The 20,576-nt window shown below is 49.3% G+C and overlaps 2 protein-coding genes across 4 annotated transcripts in view; one reads left to right on the top strand and one right to left on the bottom strand.

The window, feature by feature from the left end:
• Positions 1 to 1,552: 1,552 nt before the first annotated feature.
• On the top strand, positions 1,553 to 10,063 carry GUCA1B (guanylate cyclase activator 1B). The gene is made up of 4 exons (XM_006190649.1): positions 1,553 to 1,756; positions 7,429 to 7,578; positions 8,988 to 9,108; positions 9,936 to 10,063. Exons 1-4 carry the CDS (start codon positions 1,553 to 1,555, stop codon positions 10,061 to 10,063), a joined length of 603 nt encoding a protein of 200 aa, XP_006190711.1.
• Positions 10,064 to 12,295: 2,232 nt separating this feature from the next.
• The window catches only part of GUCA1A (guanylate cyclase activator 1A), a 76,817-nt gene continuing 68,536 nt past the window's right edge, over positions 12,296 to 20,576 (bottom strand). For 2 of the 3 annotated variants that reach the window (XM_032463074.1, XM_032463072.1), the window contains 4 exons: positions 17,355 to 17,685; positions 13,736 to 13,885; positions 13,282 to 13,375; positions 12,296 to 12,988 (listed from right to left, as the gene is read on the bottom strand). In XM_032463074.1, coding sequence (XP_032318965.1) covers positions 12,816 to 12,988; positions 13,282 to 13,375; positions 13,736 to 13,885; positions 17,355 to 17,555 — 618 coding nt within the window. In that variant the 5' untranslated portion in view covers positions 17,556 to 17,685 and the 3' untranslated portion in view covers positions 12,296 to 12,815. Of the gene's footprint in view, positions 12,989 to 13,281; positions 13,376 to 13,735; positions 13,886 to 17,354; positions 17,686 to 17,930; positions 18,323 to 20,576 lie in introns of those variants that run through there. The other variant, XM_032463073.1, reaches the window with a different exon arrangement.

The raw sequence follows: 20,576 nt of genomic DNA, 5'->3' as shown, positions 1-20,576 counted from the left end.
GTTCAATCCCCAGTAACTCTATTAAAAAATAAATAAATAAACCTAATTACACCACCCCCATACACACACACATACACACACAAACAAAAAGAAGTTAAAAAAATTTTTTAAAACCCCCACAGGTTGTGGCCCCATCCCCTAAATTCTTCCTTCTAGGAGAGGGAGGCCTGAGAACCTGCATTTCTAACAAGCTCCCAGATGTTACAGCTGCTGGCCCAGGGGCCACAGTGAATGGGTCCAAGGTGGGGTGGAAGCAAAGCTCTTTGGAACTGGAGAGATCAAGGGCTTTTGCAGCCAAAGGGTGGAATGGACCTGATGTCCACCTGATGCTTTGAGTCGAACAGTGACGTCACCAGTGAATGATGGCTCCAAGGATGAGTACAAGGGGGATGGAGTCAGACATGGCCCTAAAACGACAGGCATTTTTGAGGGGAAAAAGGTGGAGGCAACAACTGAACAAGGAGGAGGCCATCCCTCCTCTCCAGACCCCAAGGAATGTCTGATTTGAAAGAAAAACCCATCAGTACTTGAAAAGATGACAGAGGAAGTGCGCTTCCTCCTTCAGGAATGGCAAGGAAGTTAGAAGAACTTTGAGAGATGAGGGACCTATGGAGGCAGGGAGCCGAGGGTGGGGGCTCGGGCCTGGAATGGACAAAGCCATTTGGGCATGAACGTCCAATGGCAGGCAGGCAGTGAGACGCCAGGGAAGGACTGACCCTAAAATCTCCTCAAAAAATCAGTGCTCCAGGTTTTCTGATCTCTTAGTGGGGTCATTTTTATGTTACATTAAAACAAACATGAGTTTAGAATTGATTCAAAAACAAGTTTGCATAAATCTTTAATATAAAATTAAGAGCCATCAGAGATATAAGCCCCACTCCCAGATCCTCCTCATGGTCACTCTGGAGAAAAAGTGGGAAAAGCCCTGCTCACTTGGTAGATCTTGGGTGAAGGGTGTAGGAGAGAAGCATTTGTACTTTAAATTGGGAAATGGAAAACTTTCTAGACTCACGGACATGATCTGTGACGGAGCTTCAGATATCGTGCTGGGGACGGAGTTAGCTTGGGGACAGAGCTGCTCAGCCAGAGCCCTTCACATCATATATTCTGGAGCAGCATGGTACCCAAGGAAAGCGACAGGGAGCCTGTGTGAGATGGGAGGGTCTCAGCCTGCCTTCCTAACTCGTCTTCACTACTCCTCCCTCCCTCTGCCTGCTTCTCCGTTTTCCTCCCCTTTCCATTTTCAGAATCAGCTTAGTTGAGTGGTTGACAAGAGGAAAGGGAGGGGTGAGGCTGGGGGAGCTTAGCCGACTGGAGGTCGGACCTTCCAGGGGAATCTTCTAATGATCTTAGGGCGCTTAGCTAGGCTGGTCCTGCCCAACTGCCACCAGCTCCCTACACTGCCCATCCTGTTCAGTTGGCCAGGAGATGATGAAGAAAGAAGCTGGCTAAACAGAGGCGAGGGAGGAAGAGGGCCAGAGCCTAAAGAATCGATAGGAAGAAGCCAGGGAGGAGGCACAGACCCTTGCTCCCTGACCTTCTGGGCTCCAGGATGGGGCAGCAGTTCAGCTGGGAGGAGGCGGAGAGCCGCGTGGTGGACGTGGCAGAGCTGCAGGAGTGGTACAAGAAGTTCCTGGAGGAGTGCCCCAGCGGCACGCTCTTCATGCATGAATTTAAGCGCTTCTTCAAGGTCGCAGGCAACGAGGAGGCCACCCAGTATGTAGAGGGCATGTTCAGAGCCTTCGACAGGAATGGGGTAAGGCGCCCTGAAGGGGAGGACCGATGGTTCAGGTCTCATCCCTGAGCTAAAGGAGCATCCTCGGTGGGAGTTCCGGTTCCCCAGTCCGCCTGTTCTTCCCCTGCTCTACTTTCCTCTCCAATCCCCTCTCGCCTTTTCTGTCTCCCTCTCTCCCATCATTCTTCCTTCTTGTCTTCTCTCCTGTCCACCTCTCCGCTCTCCTCTTCCTCTTTCTGAGAGCTGAAGGCACTCTGCAGAAAGGCACACGGTCCAGGCCTCTCTCCGTGTATTTACGGCCAGGCCTCTGCAGCCAGAGAACCTGGTTTTTCACACCCTCCGGAGCCCCGGTCATTCTGAAGGGACTCCAGAGCGGTGCTAAATGGACCCAGGATCTTGGCACAGCTCATGAGCTCCCCCTTGTCGGGGTCCTTCGAAGTGAGACTGGTCCGCTCTTCCCTCCAGTAATGCGTGGACGAGGCTCCTGCTGGGACTGGGAGGTTGGACGGGTTATTGCAAAAGTCCCTTTCTGCTCTTCAAGCCATGAAAGATTCCATGCAATTATCCACCCAGGGGATTTCCTCAAGTCCGTGGATGCCACCAGGAGCTAAGAAAATAATATATTTTGTAAATATGACCCTGGGAATTGAATTTAAAAATGGAAACCCCTTCATTATTTAAGGCCATCCAGTCCAACGCCTCTGTAATCCTTTAAACCATTAGGTTTGCCTCAAATACCTATTTCAGTCCCCCCAGTTGAGGGGGACGTGGACTGGACCTAGATAATTAATCTGGAGAAAGCGTCAGTACCCCAGTTCTTTGTGCGGGGAGAGCTTCACTTTCTAGAGTGAGTCACTGGGATGCTGCTTCAGGTCCGACCCTGTCCCTGGTACCAGCCAGCGCACATCCCAGCGCCTTTCGGGGGTGAGAGGGCGGGGTCATCGTCCTCCCTGCAACAGAAACCTCCTTGGAGATGAACCCTGATAAACGCCTTCTCGGGGCCCCGAGTGAGCCTCAGACTTCCCCAAGCTCCTCTCCAAGGGCTCCTCTGAGTCCGCAGCAGCCCTGGGAGGGAACAGGCAGAGGCTGTCATTCCAAATGCAGTGATAAGGAAACTGGAGCAGAAGGGAGTGAACTGATTTGTCCAAGATCATATACTCAGGGTCCTGAGTCCCAGGAAAGTGCTCCTGCACAGACGGCTATTTGTTGGTTGTCTTTTTGTTTTTCTTTTTTAAGAGAGAAAAATTTTTTTTGAAGTGTTGAATGTCATAAGAAAAGTAAACAATCAGGCCATATATGGCAAGGCTCACTAGATAATGATATCGATCTTCTCCATATTCATTTAAAAGTCAACATAATAACAATTCAAGATCTAAAAGGAGTTATTAAGCCCTTGGGAGTAATAGAGCTGAACCTCTTATACCTCATCTCTTCTTATAAATCGGCATATAATATTCATCAATTGTTTAAAAATTTTTTTTGCTTTATTGTTATTTATTTATCTATTTTTAGGGGGCAGGTAATTAGGTTTACTTATTTATTTTTCAGAGGAGGTACTGGGGATTGAACCCAGGACCTTGTGTATGCTAAGCATCCACGCTACAACCTGAGCTATACCCTCCTCTCTTTCATCAATTGTTTTTAAAATAACTTTTTAATTTTGACATGATTTTAAATTTACAGAAAAATGATAATAGTACAAGTAACTCCCATGTACAATCTATCCAAATTCTCCCACTGATTACATTTTGCCTCACTTGCTTTACTAGTCTCTGTGTGTAATGTATTATACGTGTATATGTACATACATGTAATATCTAATACGTACATATGTGTGTATATCATGCCTAAAAATATACACCTATATTTTTAGCAAAAATTATAGACATGACACCCTTTTACCCCAAGTATTCTAGTGTGTATTTTCTAAGACTAAGGTCTTTATCTTAACCTAATAAGTGATCAAAACCAGGAAATTCAACATTAACAAACTCTATCATATAATTGCCAATCCATTTTCAAGCTTGGTTGATTATCCTGGTGATATACATTATAGCTTTTTGGTTTGTTTGATCATATATTGCGTTTACTTGTCCTGTCTCTTCCTTAGCCTTTAATTTGAAATTTAAAAAAATTTTTTTTTTTTATTTTTGGGGTAGATAATTAAGTTTATTTATTTTTAGTGGAGGTACTGGGGATTGAACCCAGGACCTTGTTCATGCTAAGCAGAAACTCTACCATTTGAGCTATACCTCCCCCTAATTTGAAACTTTTAATCTCAGCTTTTCTTTATCTTACTTGACTGACATTTCTGAAGACTGCAAGTCCATTAATTGGGTTTTGGCCTTGCCTTGTGATGAGATTCGGGTTGCACTTCTGGCAGAAATGCCCCAGAAGGGATGCTGTGTCCTCCTCGTGCATCATCTTGGGGGCATATGACGCTGGTTTGTTCCATTAGTGGAGTGGCTCACTTCAATCATTTGGTTATGTGGCCTCTGCCAGTTCCTGCCTCTGTAAAGTGACTCTTTTTCTTTTGTGATTAATAAGCATCTCAGAGAGAGGTACTTTGAGACTAAATAACTATCCTGTTACTCATTAAATGTTTATCTACTGGGTTTGGCATCCACTCATAATTCTCTAATTCCGCTGTCCCTTCTCTGTTTGTTAGCTGGCATCCTCCCGTAAGTAAGAGCTCTCCCAGTGTTTTCAGTTCCTCTGTCAGGGGCTGAGCCTTCTTTCTTTTCTTTTCCCACTTAGTCTGTGTCTCCAAACACATCCAACTCCACTTCCCACCTTGGCACAGTCTTTATATCAGCAGATCTCGGTTGTGGGCAAGTGGTCTGAGATTCCTGGGGGAAATCAAATCAAAAGAGTTCATAGATCTAGCTCACACGACAAAATCTGGGGTGGGGGAACCAGGGTTTTGGTGGAGGCAAGGAGGTAGGAGCACCTGGTCTGTGCTGCTGTTCCCCCTCCAGGTGGGGCAGTAATGCTCCTCTGCGGTGCTTGCCTGTGATATACCGAAATGAAAGAAAGAGGAGGGTGAAGCTCAAATATCATTCGGGATCCTTACGTAATGAGTGTTGGGGGTTCAGGGCTGGTTCACACAAGCAGCCAATCCAGGATGAAACGAGGCAGGTAATCCCACAGAGCAGATCACACGCCTGTCACTTCTGCTTCAGCTCTTGAGTAGACAGGCATTTCCATCATCTTGGGTCCCCATGAGTAATTGAAGCTGACAAGGGCCCAGGCGCAGCAGATGAGATTAGCCCCAGCTGGAAGCTTTCCAGAACTGGTCCGGCGGGGCGGGGTTTGAAGTAAACTCGAAGGTGAGATCACTTGTCAGGAAGGGGCTGCTCCACAATGTGCCTCGTGTAAGGCGAGGGGTCATTGTGGAAACCGTTTCATGTTGAGCCAGGATGTTGAAAACAGAAGGTTCTAGACAGAGAATGTGGGGGAATCTAGAGATCTGGAGAGTAGGGATTTGTCAGTGGTTTTGGGGTTTTGTTTTCATTTCTTCTCCCCTTGGTGCTAGACACCAGGCTCATTTTTTAGGCAGTAATAGACCTTGCAGGAAAGAAAATTCTCCACATCTGATGAACTGGAGAAGGCATGTAGCTTGAAAGACTCTACCATTTGCTGGGTGGGAATTGCTTGGGCATCTTATTCAACCTGAGTCTCAGTTTCCTCATCCATAAAATGGGGATAACAAACCTGAGGGAGATGATGTATGTAAAATAGATGATCCCTACCAGCCATTCTGCATACATCTTCCTACTCAATTCTTCTTAAAAAAGAAACATAAGTTCTATTTTAGTAAGCTTAATAAATAATAATTACTAATAAAAATAGCCTTTTAAAGAACAACCAATTATCACACTGTACACCTTAAACTTACACAATGTCCTTTAAAAGGCTATTCTGCAATTACATCTCAATAAAGCTGACAGAAAAAAACCCAGAAACAAGCCAAATAACCTTCAATGAGCAAACAGAAAGCAAACTAGGGACCATTCAAACAACTGAGCACCATTCATCAATAAAAAGAAAGGAACTGTTGATACACGTGCAAATTAGGATGCACCTCAGGGCACTGTGCTGAGTGAAAAAAGGAATGACTTACTGTATGATTACATAGCATTCCCAAAGTGAAAATATTATCACGATGGAGCACAGATCAGTGGTCACCACGCGTTATCGTTGGGAGAAAGATGTGACTCTTAAGAGGTAACATAAGAGAGTTTCTTTGTTTTGATAGTTACTCAAACCTACAAAATTTTGTAGAACCAGAGGGGAGGGGCAATACAGGGGTAGAGGCTAAGAGGTACAAATTATTACATATAAAATGAGCTATAAGGATATATTGTACAACCAGGAAATACCACCAATATTTTATAACTATAAATGGAGTATAACCTTTAAAAATTGTGAATCACAATATTGTACAACTGGAGCTTATATAATATTCCATGTCAACTATACTTCAATTTTTAAAAACCTACAGAGCTGTGTACCTACAAAAACAGTGCATTAAAGACCAGTGGGCAAAAAAGGAACAAACAGCAACTGCTAAGAAGGTACCCTACAGAAATCACTAGAGACGTAAGAAAAAATATGTGTGCCCAAAGATGCTCATTGTGTAACGTTAAATCTCAAAGCCATGTTCAGTAAGAGGGACTGCACAGTATTCTTCAAAAAGAAAAGAAAAAAAAAAAAGGACAAGTTTAAATAGTTTTGAAGGCATGGGGAATTTTAAAATAAAAATCCAGGAACTAAGACTATAGCTAGTCTGACCTCAATTAGGTAAATATATGGTGGGGAGTGTTGGGGACCAGAGGAATCACCTGAAGGATGCTGACTAAAACTCCTCAGGTGTTGTGGTGGGCTTCTTTTATTTTCTTGGGTTTTCCTTGGGCTTTTGCTGTTTCCCTCGTTTTCGGCCGCGTTCTCCTGTTGTTCACACCTTGCACACCCAGACACCCCTTGATCTGGGACTGAGGCTTCCAAGTAGCCTGAGCCAGTGGGGCAGAGGTGCTCTGGGCCAGTGAAGCCATTTCTGATTACAAAGTCATGTGAATGACAGACACTTCTGGGGGAGCTAATGATTCCAATTTTTGATCTGGAGACCTGAGCTCCCCACCTGGAAATGCATGAGGTCCTGCTTTCTAATCTCCTTTCAAAATTACGTTAGTCTCAAATTCAGACTTAAGTCAATCATTTCTTCACTGATTCATAAAAATCTCATAAGTGACCCGGACTCTGGGCTGAAGTGGCACTGAGCTAGGCAGGGAAGAGGAACAAAAGCAATGCAAAGCCCTCTCCTTCCTCCTGGAGCACACGATGTAGCTAGAGAATGGGACATACTTAACGAAGCAGTGAACCATAGAGTAAGTGGTAGGTGCTGCGAATGTCAGAAGAGGGAGAGAGATCACCGGGGCTGAAGTGGTGTAAGAAGGAAGGCTTACCTGGAGGAGGGGACCCTTGAGCTGAGCCTTGAAGGACAGGTAGGACTGCGTGATCATGGAGTCTGGGAATGGATCCCAGCGTGGAGACCAGTACGAACACAGATGCAGAGGCACACGGAACAAGAGGAAGAAGCGAAGTCCTGAGTTTGTAGGGATGGTGGCCTAGAACAGGGCTCACACCTGTGCTCCAGGCGGGAGGGAGCCTCATAGCTCCCACTGCCAATGCAGGACAACACCATCGACTTCCTGGAGTACGTGGCAGCCCTGAACCTTGTGCTGAGGGGCACCCTGGAGCACAAGCTGAAGTGGACCTTCAAGATCTATGACAAGGACCGCAACGGCTGCATCGACCGCTTGGAGATGCTGGACATCGTTGAGGTCAGTGTCTGGGGGTAGGGGGAGCGGGGCAAGCGCCTGGGCACTGCTGGGTGCTGGGTGCTGAGTGCTGGCCACTAAAGTGGGGGCCCCTCCCCTGGGGCTGGGGGTGGGAAGGGGCATTGGAATTATTCAGAGTGTGCTTTCCAGCCACTTTCCAACCAGTGAAACTAAGCTAGAGATCAGTTACAAAAAGAGACCAAGAAAATCCCCATCTGTTTGGAAAGTGGGCAATCTACTTCCTAATTCTCCACAAATCAAAAAATAGTATCACACACACACATACGTACACACAAAGTATCGTGAACTGAATAATAATGCAATCATAACAAAACCCGTGGAATGCAACTCAAGTTGGGCTTGCAGAAACATCTGTGGCCTTAAAGTGTATATACTAGAAAATAAGGGAGGCTGAAAATCAATGATCTGAGAAGTCATCTCAAGAAATTAGAAAAAAGAAGAGTAAATTAAGTCCAAAGAAAGAAAAACAAAGGAACTAATAAGGAGCAGAAGTTAATGAAACAGAACACAAAGGCACAAGAAAAGTCAACGAAAACAACAGTTGGTTCTTTGCAAAAGTTAACAAAGCTGATGGACTGCTAGCAAGAATGAGCCAGGGGAAGAAGTCCTGCAGCTCAGACCCTGCAGGCTACCTGCAGGAACCTGGTGTTCCCCAGAACTGCACTGCGAGGTGGCGGTTGTCGGTCCATTTTATAGATAAGGAAATCAGCCCACGGGAGTTGTGTGGTTTGTTCAAGTTCACCCACTGGGAGGTGCTGGGCTGCCTGTAACCCCTGAAGCTCCCCAGCACTGTTAGTGGGGCCAGCTTTGTGCCAGGCGCTGTGCTGGGAGGTAAGGCTAGAGGCATGTGTCTGTCCTCAGAGAGCGCCCAGCCAAGGACTAAGGATAATCCTCACATTTTTCTGTCTCCTCCCTATTTCACTTTCAAACGTGGCCTCGTTGCCAGAGGAAACAGGGCAAAGGAGACTCCTGTTCTTTTCCCTCCAATCCAAACACCTGTATCTCCCGGCATCCTATTTCACACACATACACACACATCCATAAGTATACTAAATTATCTTTTCCTCTCTGAATCTTGATGGTTTAGACCATCACTGTGCTGTCCGCATCCCTCATTAGAGGTTTTGAGTGTTGGCTAAGACGCTTACAGTGGAAACAGCAGTGGCATAGGGATGGAGGCATCTTGTGAAGGTGCACACCACGGTTGGAATTAGGCCAGTGGGAGCAGTCTTAGCACAGGTCACTTTTGATTTGGATCAGGGTCCTGTGGTCCTCAGATGCACAGCGGGGGTGGGGGGAGCACTAGGGAGGAGGTGCTGAGGGACGTGGGTCCTGGGGGAGGGGGAGGAGCGTGCAGGGTCTCGTGGATGCCGCCGTGTTCTCTCCCGCAGTCCATCTACAAGCTGAAGAAAGCCTGCAGGGTGGAGACAGAGGCCGAGCAGCAAGAGCAACTGCTCACGCCCGAGGAGGTCGTGGACAGGATCTTCCTTCTGGTGGATGAGAATGGAGATGGTAACAGGGGCAGAGAGGATGTTGGCGGGAGGTGGCGGGGGGGGGGGGGAGCTGCTTGCTGTGGAGCACCCCCATTTCACATCTGTGTGACCTTAGTTAGGGAAGGCCCTTCACCTCCTGACAGTGAGATGAGTGTGGAGAGGGTTACATAAAAATAACAAAGGGTGTCACTAACACAGGGGGTTTGTGAGTGTGATTAACATTCCTATTGAAGTTGCTGTTGGAGGCCAGGCAAGCGTAGTGGAAAAAAGAGGAGCTTTGGAGTTAGGAAGGTTGGGATGCTCCATTTACCCTCTCAGACTGGTCTCAGTTTCCTCATCTGGAAAATGGGGATAAGAATGGTTGAAGGGAATAAATGGGGTCATGTACATAAGTAAGAGCCACTGTTAAGGCTATTTGGGCTCTCCTCTCCATAGCTGAGTACCCCAGCCCCAGGCTGTGCAGGGAGGAAGCTGGCTGGGAATACCCCAGAAGAGCCCTCAAGAACATTTTGAGGGCACCTTGGGCAAAAGTAAAACTTAATTCATTTGCAAAGAAAGTCCCATGTATGACTGAAGCGTTATGCTGTACACCAAAAACTGACACAACATTGTAAGCTGACTATACTTCAATAAAAATATATATAAAGGGGAAAAAAAAAAGAAACCCTTGAAGTTTCCAGGAGATCCCCAGGGAACGGGAGAATTGACAAGGCCCAAGCTTAGGTCCTGAGACTGCTGGCTGTCTGTGTAAGAGGTGTGGGCGCGCCCCAGGAGAGAAGGCCTCGCCTCTCGCCCCCACCCCCATTTCTCCCATTCCCATGACCGTCTCTCCTACCCCTTGCTCAGGCCAGCTGTCCCTGAATGAGTTCATAGAAGGTGCCCGTCGTGACAAGTGGGTGATGAAGATGCTGCAGATGGACCTGAATCCCGGTAGCTGGATCTCTCAGCCGAGGCGGAAAAGCGCCATGTTCTGAGGGGTCTGGGGCCCTGGGAGCCCTCCAAGACTCCAGGCTCATCACGTTTCCAGAGGAGAGGGAGGCTCCCTGGCTCGGCCAGCTTAGGCCCACTCTCATCCTGGCTTGGACTTCCTGGCACCCCTTGTGCAGGGGGTGGGCTGAGTGGGGACGGGAGGGGCCATTGATCTAAAATAGTCAATAGGGTCTGGTCCATTGGGAGGATTTCCAGGGTGGAGACGGGAACTGGTTTCCTCTGTCCTCTCAGTGGCTCCTGGGAAAGCTACGCTTTGGCTAGGTGATTGTGGGGCTCCCACAAATTCCTACATGGCTCTTAGCTGAAAGCAGGGAAAACTGAGAGATGGGGAGGGTCCCATAGACCAAATTAGCAATGAGAATGCCCCACAGTGCGAAACTGATTAGTAGAAGGGAGGGGCTGGCAGGTGAAGACTCTGAAGGAAAGGTAGGAGTTGGGGGGAGGGGTGGATAATAATTACATCCCCCCAGGACCCTGAGTGTTCATGGGAGGGCTCTTGTCTCTTCCTCTACAAGTTGTCCTCCCCAGGGGTGTTAGTAGGGAAACTTGCAACAAGAAAGGCTGTGGTCTTCCTGCCCTTAGTGGGGGTTCAGTTGTGCTTAAAGGGGCTATTTTAGCCCCGCCCTGGTGCTGCACCCCACCAACACCTGCCACCACCCCCCCAACCCTTCTTTCCCCTCTCCACCCCTCATCCTCACACTCACCTCTCCAACCCCCCACCCCCCAGCATGGACCCTCCACAATTCTCAGTCACAGGCCCACAAGCCAAATGTGTCTTCTTAAAGGACGGAGAAAACTTTCCTCTGTCTCTGGGGAGAATTGGGCACCTGCCACCCTGGGTTCTAGGCCAGGCTTTGCCTCCATCAGCTAGGTGACCCAAGACGGCCACTTCCCTTCCCTAACCTCGGTTATCTCATCTGCACGGGGAGCCGGTTGGACTAGACATGCTGTTTTCAGATTACTATTTTTTTAGATGTGGAATTCTTTTTGTCATACAAACTTTATCTGCAATCCCAGTACAGAAACTAGATTAAAAAGCAGTCGCTCTGGTTACAGCGGGTGCTGAAGAACTCAGAAAAGGAACTCATGTGAATAGATATGTGTTTGTGTTAATATGTGAAGAATAAAACTAACTTGTTGAGCCTGTAATTTCATGGGAATGATATCCATGTATATAAAGCTTCCTTTAGAAATAAATGTAGCAGAGAGTAGAGCTCAGTGGTAGAGCGCATCCTGGCATGCATAAGGCCCTAGATTCAGTCCCCAGTACCTCAATTAAATAAGTAAGCAAATAAACAAAACTAATTACCTCCTCCAACAAAAGAAATAAATGTAAAGTAAAAAGCAGTTGGTTAAAGAATCATAGTAATCCAGTTGAACACAGATATGCCCCCAAATCATGAAGGTGGTATGTAAACGCGGTTGGGGAAATGTCCTGTTTCTGTTCAAATACCCCCCAGCTCTGACCTCCAGGATCTCCCAAGTGGCTGCCACCAAGCGAAGCAGCAGAAATGTCAACCCCCTTTCTTTCCAGACTGTCCCTTTTCCACCTTCCCTCCATGTCTGTGCTCAGGCCCTGGCTGACTTCCCAGTCTGGGGTGGCCCATGGGATGGACGAGATGGGTGTGAACGAACCGCACCCTCTCCTCCCCCCGAGGGGCTCTCTGCAAGGTGAGGCTTCATCCCCTTTCCCCTTGTTTGCTCCCTCCCACCCCTGTATTTTTATTTATTCCCTGCACTTCCCCCGCACCCAGCTGACGTGAAGTCTCACAATTCAGAAGAAAGAGCATCTTTGAAAAGTTGATCACAACTGCTCCAGCCTATGTCTCTCCCCAGGTGTTGCTAAAGTCGGGGTGTGCCAAGAATGGGGCTAGGGCCCACCTGAAACAGACTGCTCCACTTCCCAACCGGTGTCAGGTGTCACTGCAGCAAGAGGGATTTAGGTTAGACCAGGGATGGTCAGGACACTTGCCATAAGCAATGAGTCAAAATCCCACGGAGAACCACATGGCACCACATGCCATGGAGGGGCCAGTGGGGGAAGAATGAGAGTGTTGTGCTGTCACTTCTGAAGTAATATGGATTTCCTCTGGATAAAGGAGGACTTTCTATAGCATCATACCTTCTCTTAGTGTATTTTATTATAATGACGCTTAGCCTGTGAGTTCCTTGAGCAAGGGAACTGTTCTCTTTGCACATCTAATATCTAGCATTAATTTGGAGTAGGTGTTCAATAAATGCTTGTTGAGGGGAGGAATGAATCAACACAGACCACATAAGTAGGCTCTGGGATCCTGGGGGCAGGATGAGCGTGTGATACAGCGCCCAGATGGAGGCTGCAACCACCATGCCTGTGGGATTCCATGAGTCCCGGGGAAGCCCTCCTCTCTCTGCCTCAGAGCTTCCGAGTCTGGAAGAGTGGAACAGGAGAGACTAACTGGGAGAGCTGGTAAAAGCTGGGGGAAGTGCCAGAAGGGGCTGGGGAGGAGCCTGACAGATGCTGAGGACTGGGCCCAGCAGGGAGCGGTCACCTCCAGGCCAGTCACACAGAGGGTGCCTTCAATGTGCCCTGCTCTGGACCCCCACCCCTGCCCCTCTGCTGCCACCATGCGCCCAGAAGAGGTGAGCTGAGCCTTTAAGTTCAGTAGACTCTATCTAGTATTAAAACAACAGTGAGACACCAGGCACCACCACATACACATTCCCAGTCCAGAAGCAGCTGCGCGGTGGGCTCACTCAGCCAGCTGCCTGCGCTGCCTCCGCTTCCCCACTGCCAGCCCCCTCCTCATCCTGCTCTCCATTCTGGAGCCTGCGCACAATGCCGGTAAGGTCCAGGCTTCGGGTCAGTGTATCCAGCAGCATCTGGTCCTTCTGGACGCCCTCCATGAACTCCTCCAAGGAGAGTTCCCCTGGGGTAGAGAGAAAGGGAATCATGGGCAGGAGGTGTTCACATCTGCTGTCGGACGCCCAGAACTGCAGCCTTGCAAGGGGGCCAGAGCCAAGGCTGGGGGAAGTGGCTGTGAGCAGAGGAGGCCAAGAAGCCAGAGACCAAAGTCTGGTTCAGGGAGCCCCAAAAGCCAGCTCTGTGGCTGGGCCGGAGGCAAGTGGAGGAGGTGGCCAGCAGATGCCCCTCTGTGCTGCCCTCTCCCCTCTTGCCCCTCTCCCCTGGCGACATCCCTGGGGACCCCCACTGAGGCCTCACCATCCCCGTTGACATCGATCTTGGAGAACACTGTATCGGTGAACTCCTCTGCAGTCATGGTCGAGTCGCTGCAAGGGTTAATAGCTCGGATGGCCTGGGAGGGAAGAAGGGGAAGAAGTGAGAGCACCCATCCTAATTCATCTCAGCGGTGGGAGTGGGACAGAGAGTGCTCGTCAGGCTCCCAACACCCGTGGGGAGCAGAGGTCAAGGCGCTCGAGGCCTCAGGTAGAGCTGGCACTGCGCTTCCACGGACTCTTGGTACAGAAGAGGAAACTGAGGTCCAGGAAAGGGAGGAAACATGTTCCAGGTCACTCAGCTGGTAAGGGCCTCAGCCGCCACAGGGACCCTCAATCCCAGTCCTGCCCCTTCCCAAGCACGTTCTGGCGGCTGAAACCCCAGCCCGGGGCTCTCAGCCCCGGCCCGCACCTGCCCGGCCCTCTGCACCTGGAGTTACCCGGATGATGGTGAGCAGCTCGTCTCGGTCGATGCATCCGTTGCCATCCACGTCGTAGAGCTTGAAGTACCAGCGCAGCTTTTGTTCCACCTTCCCCTTGAGGACCAGGCTGAGCGCCGCCACGTACTCCATGAAGTCGATGTAGCCGTCCTGGGCGAGGGGCGTGGCTGCCTGAGCCCACTCGTGCCCGGGACCCGCCCCCGGTCCCGCCCTCAGAGCCCCGCCTCCAAGGCCCCAGATGCTGAGCAGAGACCCCGACCCGCGCCCCTGCCCCTTGGCGCCCATTCCCTTTCATCCTCCAGGACACCCCGCATAGCCCACCCTGCCTGCCCCAGAGGTTGCTGATCAAATCTGATAAGCCAAGCCCCACTGGGATGTGAATGGCTGGTGCTGTCTCTTCACAGATACTTTGATTCTGGCAGTCACCGGCTGCTTCCCTGTGATCCTCAAACTTGAGCCCTTTCTGTCTGGGATGGAGTGCAAGATGTGTGTAAGTGGGAGGAGAGACACCGACCCCCGCAGGGATGGGGACGTGGTTTGGATGAGCTCTAAGGAGCCCGGGTAGGGGCTAAAGGTAGATAGGGAGGCACATAGCCCCTTTCTCACCCTTCACTTTATTCTTCGAGCCTCAGCGAACGCTACTGCGTGCTGTGATTGACTGAGGATTCAGAACTCAGTAACACAGAACGCTGTCCTTACCAGAGCGCAGTGCTAAGGATGCAGGTTTGAATCCTGGCTCCACCCTCTCAAAGATGTGGGATCTGGGACAAAGGATTCAATTTGTCTCTGGCCCTCAAATTCCTGATCTGTAATAGTTATAACAGTACCCACCTCCATGGGATTGTCTTTGGCTTAAAAGAGTTCATGTACATAAGGCACTCAACTCTGCCCGGCACGTGGTAGGCACTCAGTAAATGTTAGCTGTTGTTATTACTACCATTTCTATTATTATTATTAAGAGATCGCTATGACATCATTCAGAGACAACACATCTGGTCAGGACATTATGGAATCACAGAATATGGAAGCCCCAGGCAAGGACAGCATGGGGGCTTCCTGGAGGCAGCAAAGCCCTCATTGAGTCTTGGAGGGACTGGCCATGGGGGAAGGTGGTTCAAGACATTCCTGTGGGATATTTCCCCAGGGCCCTCCAAAAGTTCAGCAGCTGACCCTCTGCCTGGCCCTGCCAGCCCTACAATGGGGTCAGGAAGCAGGGAGCACAGGTCTGCCTCTGCCCACCTCCCCTCCAAACTGGTCCTCCAGGTCACACTCCCTGCTTACAGCTGTACCCTTCAACCCTGCCCACCCAGCACAGTACCCTAGGAGACAACTCTCTTCTACCTCAGGGCTGGCAAACTTTATCTATAAAGGGCCAAATAGCAAATATTTCCGTTTTGACAAGAATGGTGTGTTGTGTTCTAATTAGACTTCATTTACAAAAGTAGGCCAATGGGCCATTGTCTGCACTCCCCTGTTTAACTCCTCTCTGTATCTAAACTTCCTATTCTTGTGTCCCATCTCGTAGCCAGTCTGCTGAACTGCTTTATGCACGTGACAATGGGCAGGAGGAATGTTGCCCTATGTGATTTATGCTATTGGTGTGGACAAGGCACTTCAGATGTCACAAAGATGCCCTTCAGTTTAGCAATTATGTATTTAAATTAATGTATAGTATGTAATACATAACTGTTCCATAAAACTCATAATTTCTCATATAGTCATTTACTCATATAAAAATATTTATTAAGCACCTGCTGTGTTCCAGGCACTACTCTAGGTGCAAAGGATACAGCAATGGACTGGCAAAAGTCCATGCCCTCGTGGAGCTCACATTCCAGCAGGAGAGACAGACAGTAAACACAGTGGCTAAATGTTATTCACTGTCATGTATTAGAAGATGAGACGTGCTCGGGGTGGGAAAAGGGGATGACTAAGAAATGCCAGGGTCGGGGCTAGTTCCAGTTAGATAGGACTGAACCCAGAAGATCAGGGCAGATGGCAGTGGGAAGGAGACAGTTGATCAGAGACTTGTAGCAGAGACTTGTGAGCCAAGCAGAATTCTGGAGGAAGAGTCCCAGGCCCTAAGACGGGGGTGTGTGTGTAATTGAGGAGGTCAGATTTGGGACAGTACAGGTGGTGCTTGCATGTGTCAAAAACTGAAGAGATGGCATATGAATGACTCAGGGTTGATGGGTTTCCCCTACATGGTGTCATAAGTGTGGTTTTAGGGGTTCCTTTGGAGACATGTCTTGACCCAAAGGGTTTCCTTAGCAGGTGACAAGCCCAGTTATTTCAATGCACTTGGATGTAAGGTGTTGAGACTCAACCATCGACTCTGCCCCCTCCTTTTCAGGGAAGATCACTTCCTCTGGAGCATTTTTGGGGTCCGGCATGATGATACCATCCCTCCTGGCCTTCAAACCTCGGGCTCCAGTATTCTGCCCCTGGTGCCCGTTACAAGAAAGCCCTCGGGCACGACGATGCTGCCCTTGAGGCTAGGACTCAAAGCCCATAATCTGCTTTGGTCCCTTGATCCTAATATTAGTGAGTTTTAAATAGCCTCTGAGCCCCAGCTTTCCCTAGAAGCATCACCTACGATGGTATTGGGACCCTCTGGGCAGTGAGGGGAGCCAGGAAAGCTCTGGGCAGCCTCTCCCTCGCCTGCAGTGGACACGTGGCAGCATCATGTCCTCACCTTCGTGGGAGCACCAGCCAGGGTGGGGACCAGCAGGGGTGGGGAACTGGGTTTGTGGATTTGGGCTCTTTTACCACCACATTCTGACTGAATTCTTCCAAATAAATGGAACAGATTAACTAATGCTCCCAACATCCATGTCAGATTTGGGTGAATAAGCTGGGGCAGTAGTGGGGAGGAAACGGGCTTAATGGGTGGCCCAAACCCTCTTTTGGTGCCCCCTTCTCAGGAAGTCCTCACCCAATGTGTCCAGGTGATTCTTTGAGAAGACATATAATGTGACCACCGTGCAGACCTTCAGTCCCTCTTAGGATGAACAGGTGTCACTGGGTATTTTGGAGTTGGAGTAGTCTGTGTTCCCTGGTGACCAGGCAACCCTGACTGTCCCCAGTTCTAGTGTCCACAGACCATCACGGGTGACCCAAGCAACGTGGGCTTGCCCATCCCAGACCAGCCGGGCTGAAGCTCATCACTCTGCTCTCTGCTTTCCCCGCATCTTCCTCTTGCATCCCAGGAGCATCTAAAGGCCTGTGCAAAAGCATCACGCACAGCGCCAAGCACTTAGAAGGTGCTTGACGACTGTCTTGCAAGTGTTCACACTTGTTCTAGAGCAAACAGAGTGGGTGTGGAAGAGGCAGAGGAAGTTGCTAGGTTCAGCCTCCGAGTACACTGATCGGGGCTTCTGTCTTCCCCTGGAGAGGGAGGGACGAGGGCTGATTCATCTCTGAACCCCCAGTGCCTGGCTCACAGTAGGTGCTTAATGAACATGAGAAATGTGGAATCCCTGATGTGGACACACAACCTCCCAGATAAATAAAGACCCAAATAAACGGAAGTCACTCCTCCAGCTGACACCTGCTCCTCCCCACCCCCTTGCTGGCCAGGGGCGTCCCTCCAGTGCCCCCCACCCAGACCCCTGCTCACTTTGTTGAAGTCAAAGGTCTCAAACATCTGCTCCACGTACTGGGTGGCCCACGGGCTCAGGTTCTTGAGGCCGAAGAACTGACGGAACTCGTAGAGGGTGAGCTGGCCGGAGGGGCACTCAGTCATGAACTTCTTGTACCACTGGTGGCACTCGGTGCTGCTCAGCTCCTCCACCGACTTACCGTCCATAATGTTCCCCATTGCTGAGGCCGGCGGGAGGCCAATGCCCAAGATGGATGGGCTCTTTTCCTGTACCAGGCAGCCGGGCTTTCTAACACTGGGCCCGCCTCGCTCACGGGCCTGAGTCCTGCAGATCTGAGCAAGGAAGGGCCTGATGAATCAAAAAGTACAGGGAAATGTCAGGAGGAGGTGAGCAGAAGGGAGAAGGTAATGGGGGCTGCACTAGCCTACACCCAAATCTAGGGGCTGCCAGAGAACTTGTGTTAAAAGTCCCCACTAAATCCTTGCAGCCAATGGAGACCGCCCCTTGGGAAGAGGAGTGAAAATAGAACAAAGCTTATAGGAGCCAAGGCCCCGGATTACAGCCTTGAGATGTAGGTGAGAGGATTTTCTTACCCAGTTTGCAATCTCCTTATCCCTTCTTACTGGGACAGAGTGGGTGGCCAGCCAGCAGCTGTTCTGATCCTGTCACCTCCACTCCCTTCTCCTCCTGTTTTGAAGGGTCTCAGCATTTCTGGTTCCTGCTCTCAGATGTGGAATTGAGGTACTGATGAGATAGAGCTGGTTTCTCTTCCAGAGCTGGGCTGACTGTGGCTTCTTGATAGGGCTGCGGTGTACAGTTATCCAGGCTGTGCACTGCACTTGACTGTCACAACTGAGGGTTTCCAATCACACCAAGGATAGCTAACATATGAGAGCATCTGGGTGATGCAGAGTTTGTGGGCTTCCAAGACAAGTCCTGAGCAGATAGAGGGAACCCCCTCCTCCATAAAACTGCACAAATACACATAGCCACACACACACACACACACACACACACACACACACACACACTAACTAGCTCTGTTCTGGCCACATTCTCATATTCCTGGAGGTTACATCATTCCCATCCTAAGAGGCCTGAATTCCACCCTCCATCTGGCTCTAAACCTGACACCATCACTCCAGCGCAGGGGTGATAGGAGACACTGAGTGTGTGCCCAGGGGCCTGGGGTGTGTGTGAGTGAGAGCAGGCACGCAGGTGCATGGGTGTGCTGCTACCTGCTGGTCCTGGAAAGCTCCCAGGCTAAGCCTAGGGACCCATCTAGGCAGGAACAGCTTTCTCTGACCCCTCGTTGGATGCTCTCTGACCATAGACTTTAAAGTTGGCTCATTTACAGAGCCAACATTTAAGTGCATTTAAGCTGCATACTTAAGCCCAGAGCCAGCACTCTCACTGTCCTGCCCCTTCCCCGTTTCCCTCCCTCCTCCACTCTGCAGACCTTGCCTGGTCCCCTACCACAGCCAGAGGGAACCACCACACACATTTCTGCTTTCCCCAGCTGGCCCTTGGATACTTACCCAAGTTGTACTCTGAGGCTTTTGCACAAAAGTGTCTCTTATATTTGACAAAAGGACTGCCTTTTGGGGTGGCTTGCTACCACAGCTAATCTACCCTATCCTGACTGATACAAAGGCTGTGCAATTTTAAATACTGCACAAAATGTTATGAGTCTTTCTAGCAAAACTAGGCTGGCCGAGCTCCCCTCAGGAACCCCAACTGCCTGGGCCCCACCAGACTGCAAGCCTGCAAGGACAGGGTTCTTTACTCCAGGCCGTGAAGTACTTTTTCTTGAGAGTGAATACTCTGGAAGATTTTTTAATATACATGTATGTATATAAATATACTCCTATTTATATAAATTATATAATATAAATATATCATCACATATAAATTCACTTGTATAAGTATGTTATACAATCTGTATATTAGATAGCAGAGTACATACATACGCACCTCACAGTTGGCCAGGTTATGCATAGTAACTAGCCACTCAAAAATCTCTGTGGCCTAAAGCAACACAAGTTTATTTCTTACTCACACTACCTGGCTGGGTGACCTTAAGCAAGTACCTTAATATCTCTGGGCCTCAGTTTTCTCATCCTTAAAATGGAGATAATGGCGCCCACCTCACAGGGCTGTTAAGAGGGTTAACTGAATTGATACTAATCTATGAAAAGCATCTAGAGCAGGCGCTGATATCGAGGAAGAGTCCCACATTAGTTATTTCATTCTTTTGTATCCATTACATCTGCAGGTCTGGCATGCTGTTGACTTTAGAACCAGGTGCTGTTATATTACATCTTGGGCACAGCAATGTCCCTAGGTTAGAGCCTCTTGTCCCTTTAGCCCCACTCACTGCAGGCCCTGGACTGTTAGAAGACCTGTGTGGGGACAGACATCGACCTGTCTCACACAGGGAACTCTCCAGCTGCGGTCAGGCTGTAGAGATGGCAGAAGCCTTCATTAACACCTTATTAGATCCAACTCCATTCCCAGCTCTCTGCCCCCTTGTCTGCCTCTATGAAAGAGAGGCTAGAAAAGCAAGAAAATTGTTTTCCTAGCCTCTCTTGCAGCTTGTGGTGGCCACATGACATGGTTCTGGACAAAGAAATGTAAGTGAAGTTCTGTGTGATTTTCTGGGGAAGCTTTGCTTTCTTGATAAAAGTGATAAAAGATGCAACTGGTGCTGCCCTTTCCTACTTTTGCCCTTGAATGTGGATGCAATGCCTGGAATGTAGCAGCCATCTTGTGACCATGAGGTTTCAAGCAGAGGAAAGGGCCGAGAATACCAGAGATGGCAGCCATCATTGTTGAACTGCTCAACCCATGGCAATAACCAATGCCTCAACCCACAGTCCTGGTTATGTTTGAAAAATAAACCCCTATTTACTTAAAAAAAAAGCAAACTTGAACCCTCAGATACAGTTTGAGGATAGAGGCCTCAGTAAGTTGGTGATTCTTATGCAATTTTGTGAGAAAAGTGTCAGGCTACCCATCTAGGAGGGTATCCTGAGAGCTGAACAGAGAGAGGACCAGGACCTGGAGAAGGTCAGCTTGGAGAGATGGTCCAGCTCTGTCGAGGAAGGGCAGTCACCGCCTTCCAGCCACCAGGGCCAAGTTCTCTGTATCCACAGGCTGTGCCTCCTAGCTTTGCAGATGGAGGAGCCCAGAGTGATGGGGTCTGTCTCACTAGACACTGCTCAGCCCCAGCATCCCTT

Source organism: Camelus ferus, chromosome 20, assembly GCF_009834535.1.
Source record: "Camelus ferus isolate YT-003-E chromosome 20, BCGSAC_Cfer_1.0, whole genome shotgun sequence".
Classification (NCBI taxonomy): domain Eukaryota; kingdom Metazoa; phylum Chordata; class Mammalia; order Artiodactyla; family Camelidae; genus Camelus; species Camelus ferus.
The sequence above is the reverse complement of the archived record's forward strand: the minus strand, read 5'-3'. Positions and strand labels throughout refer to the sequence as shown.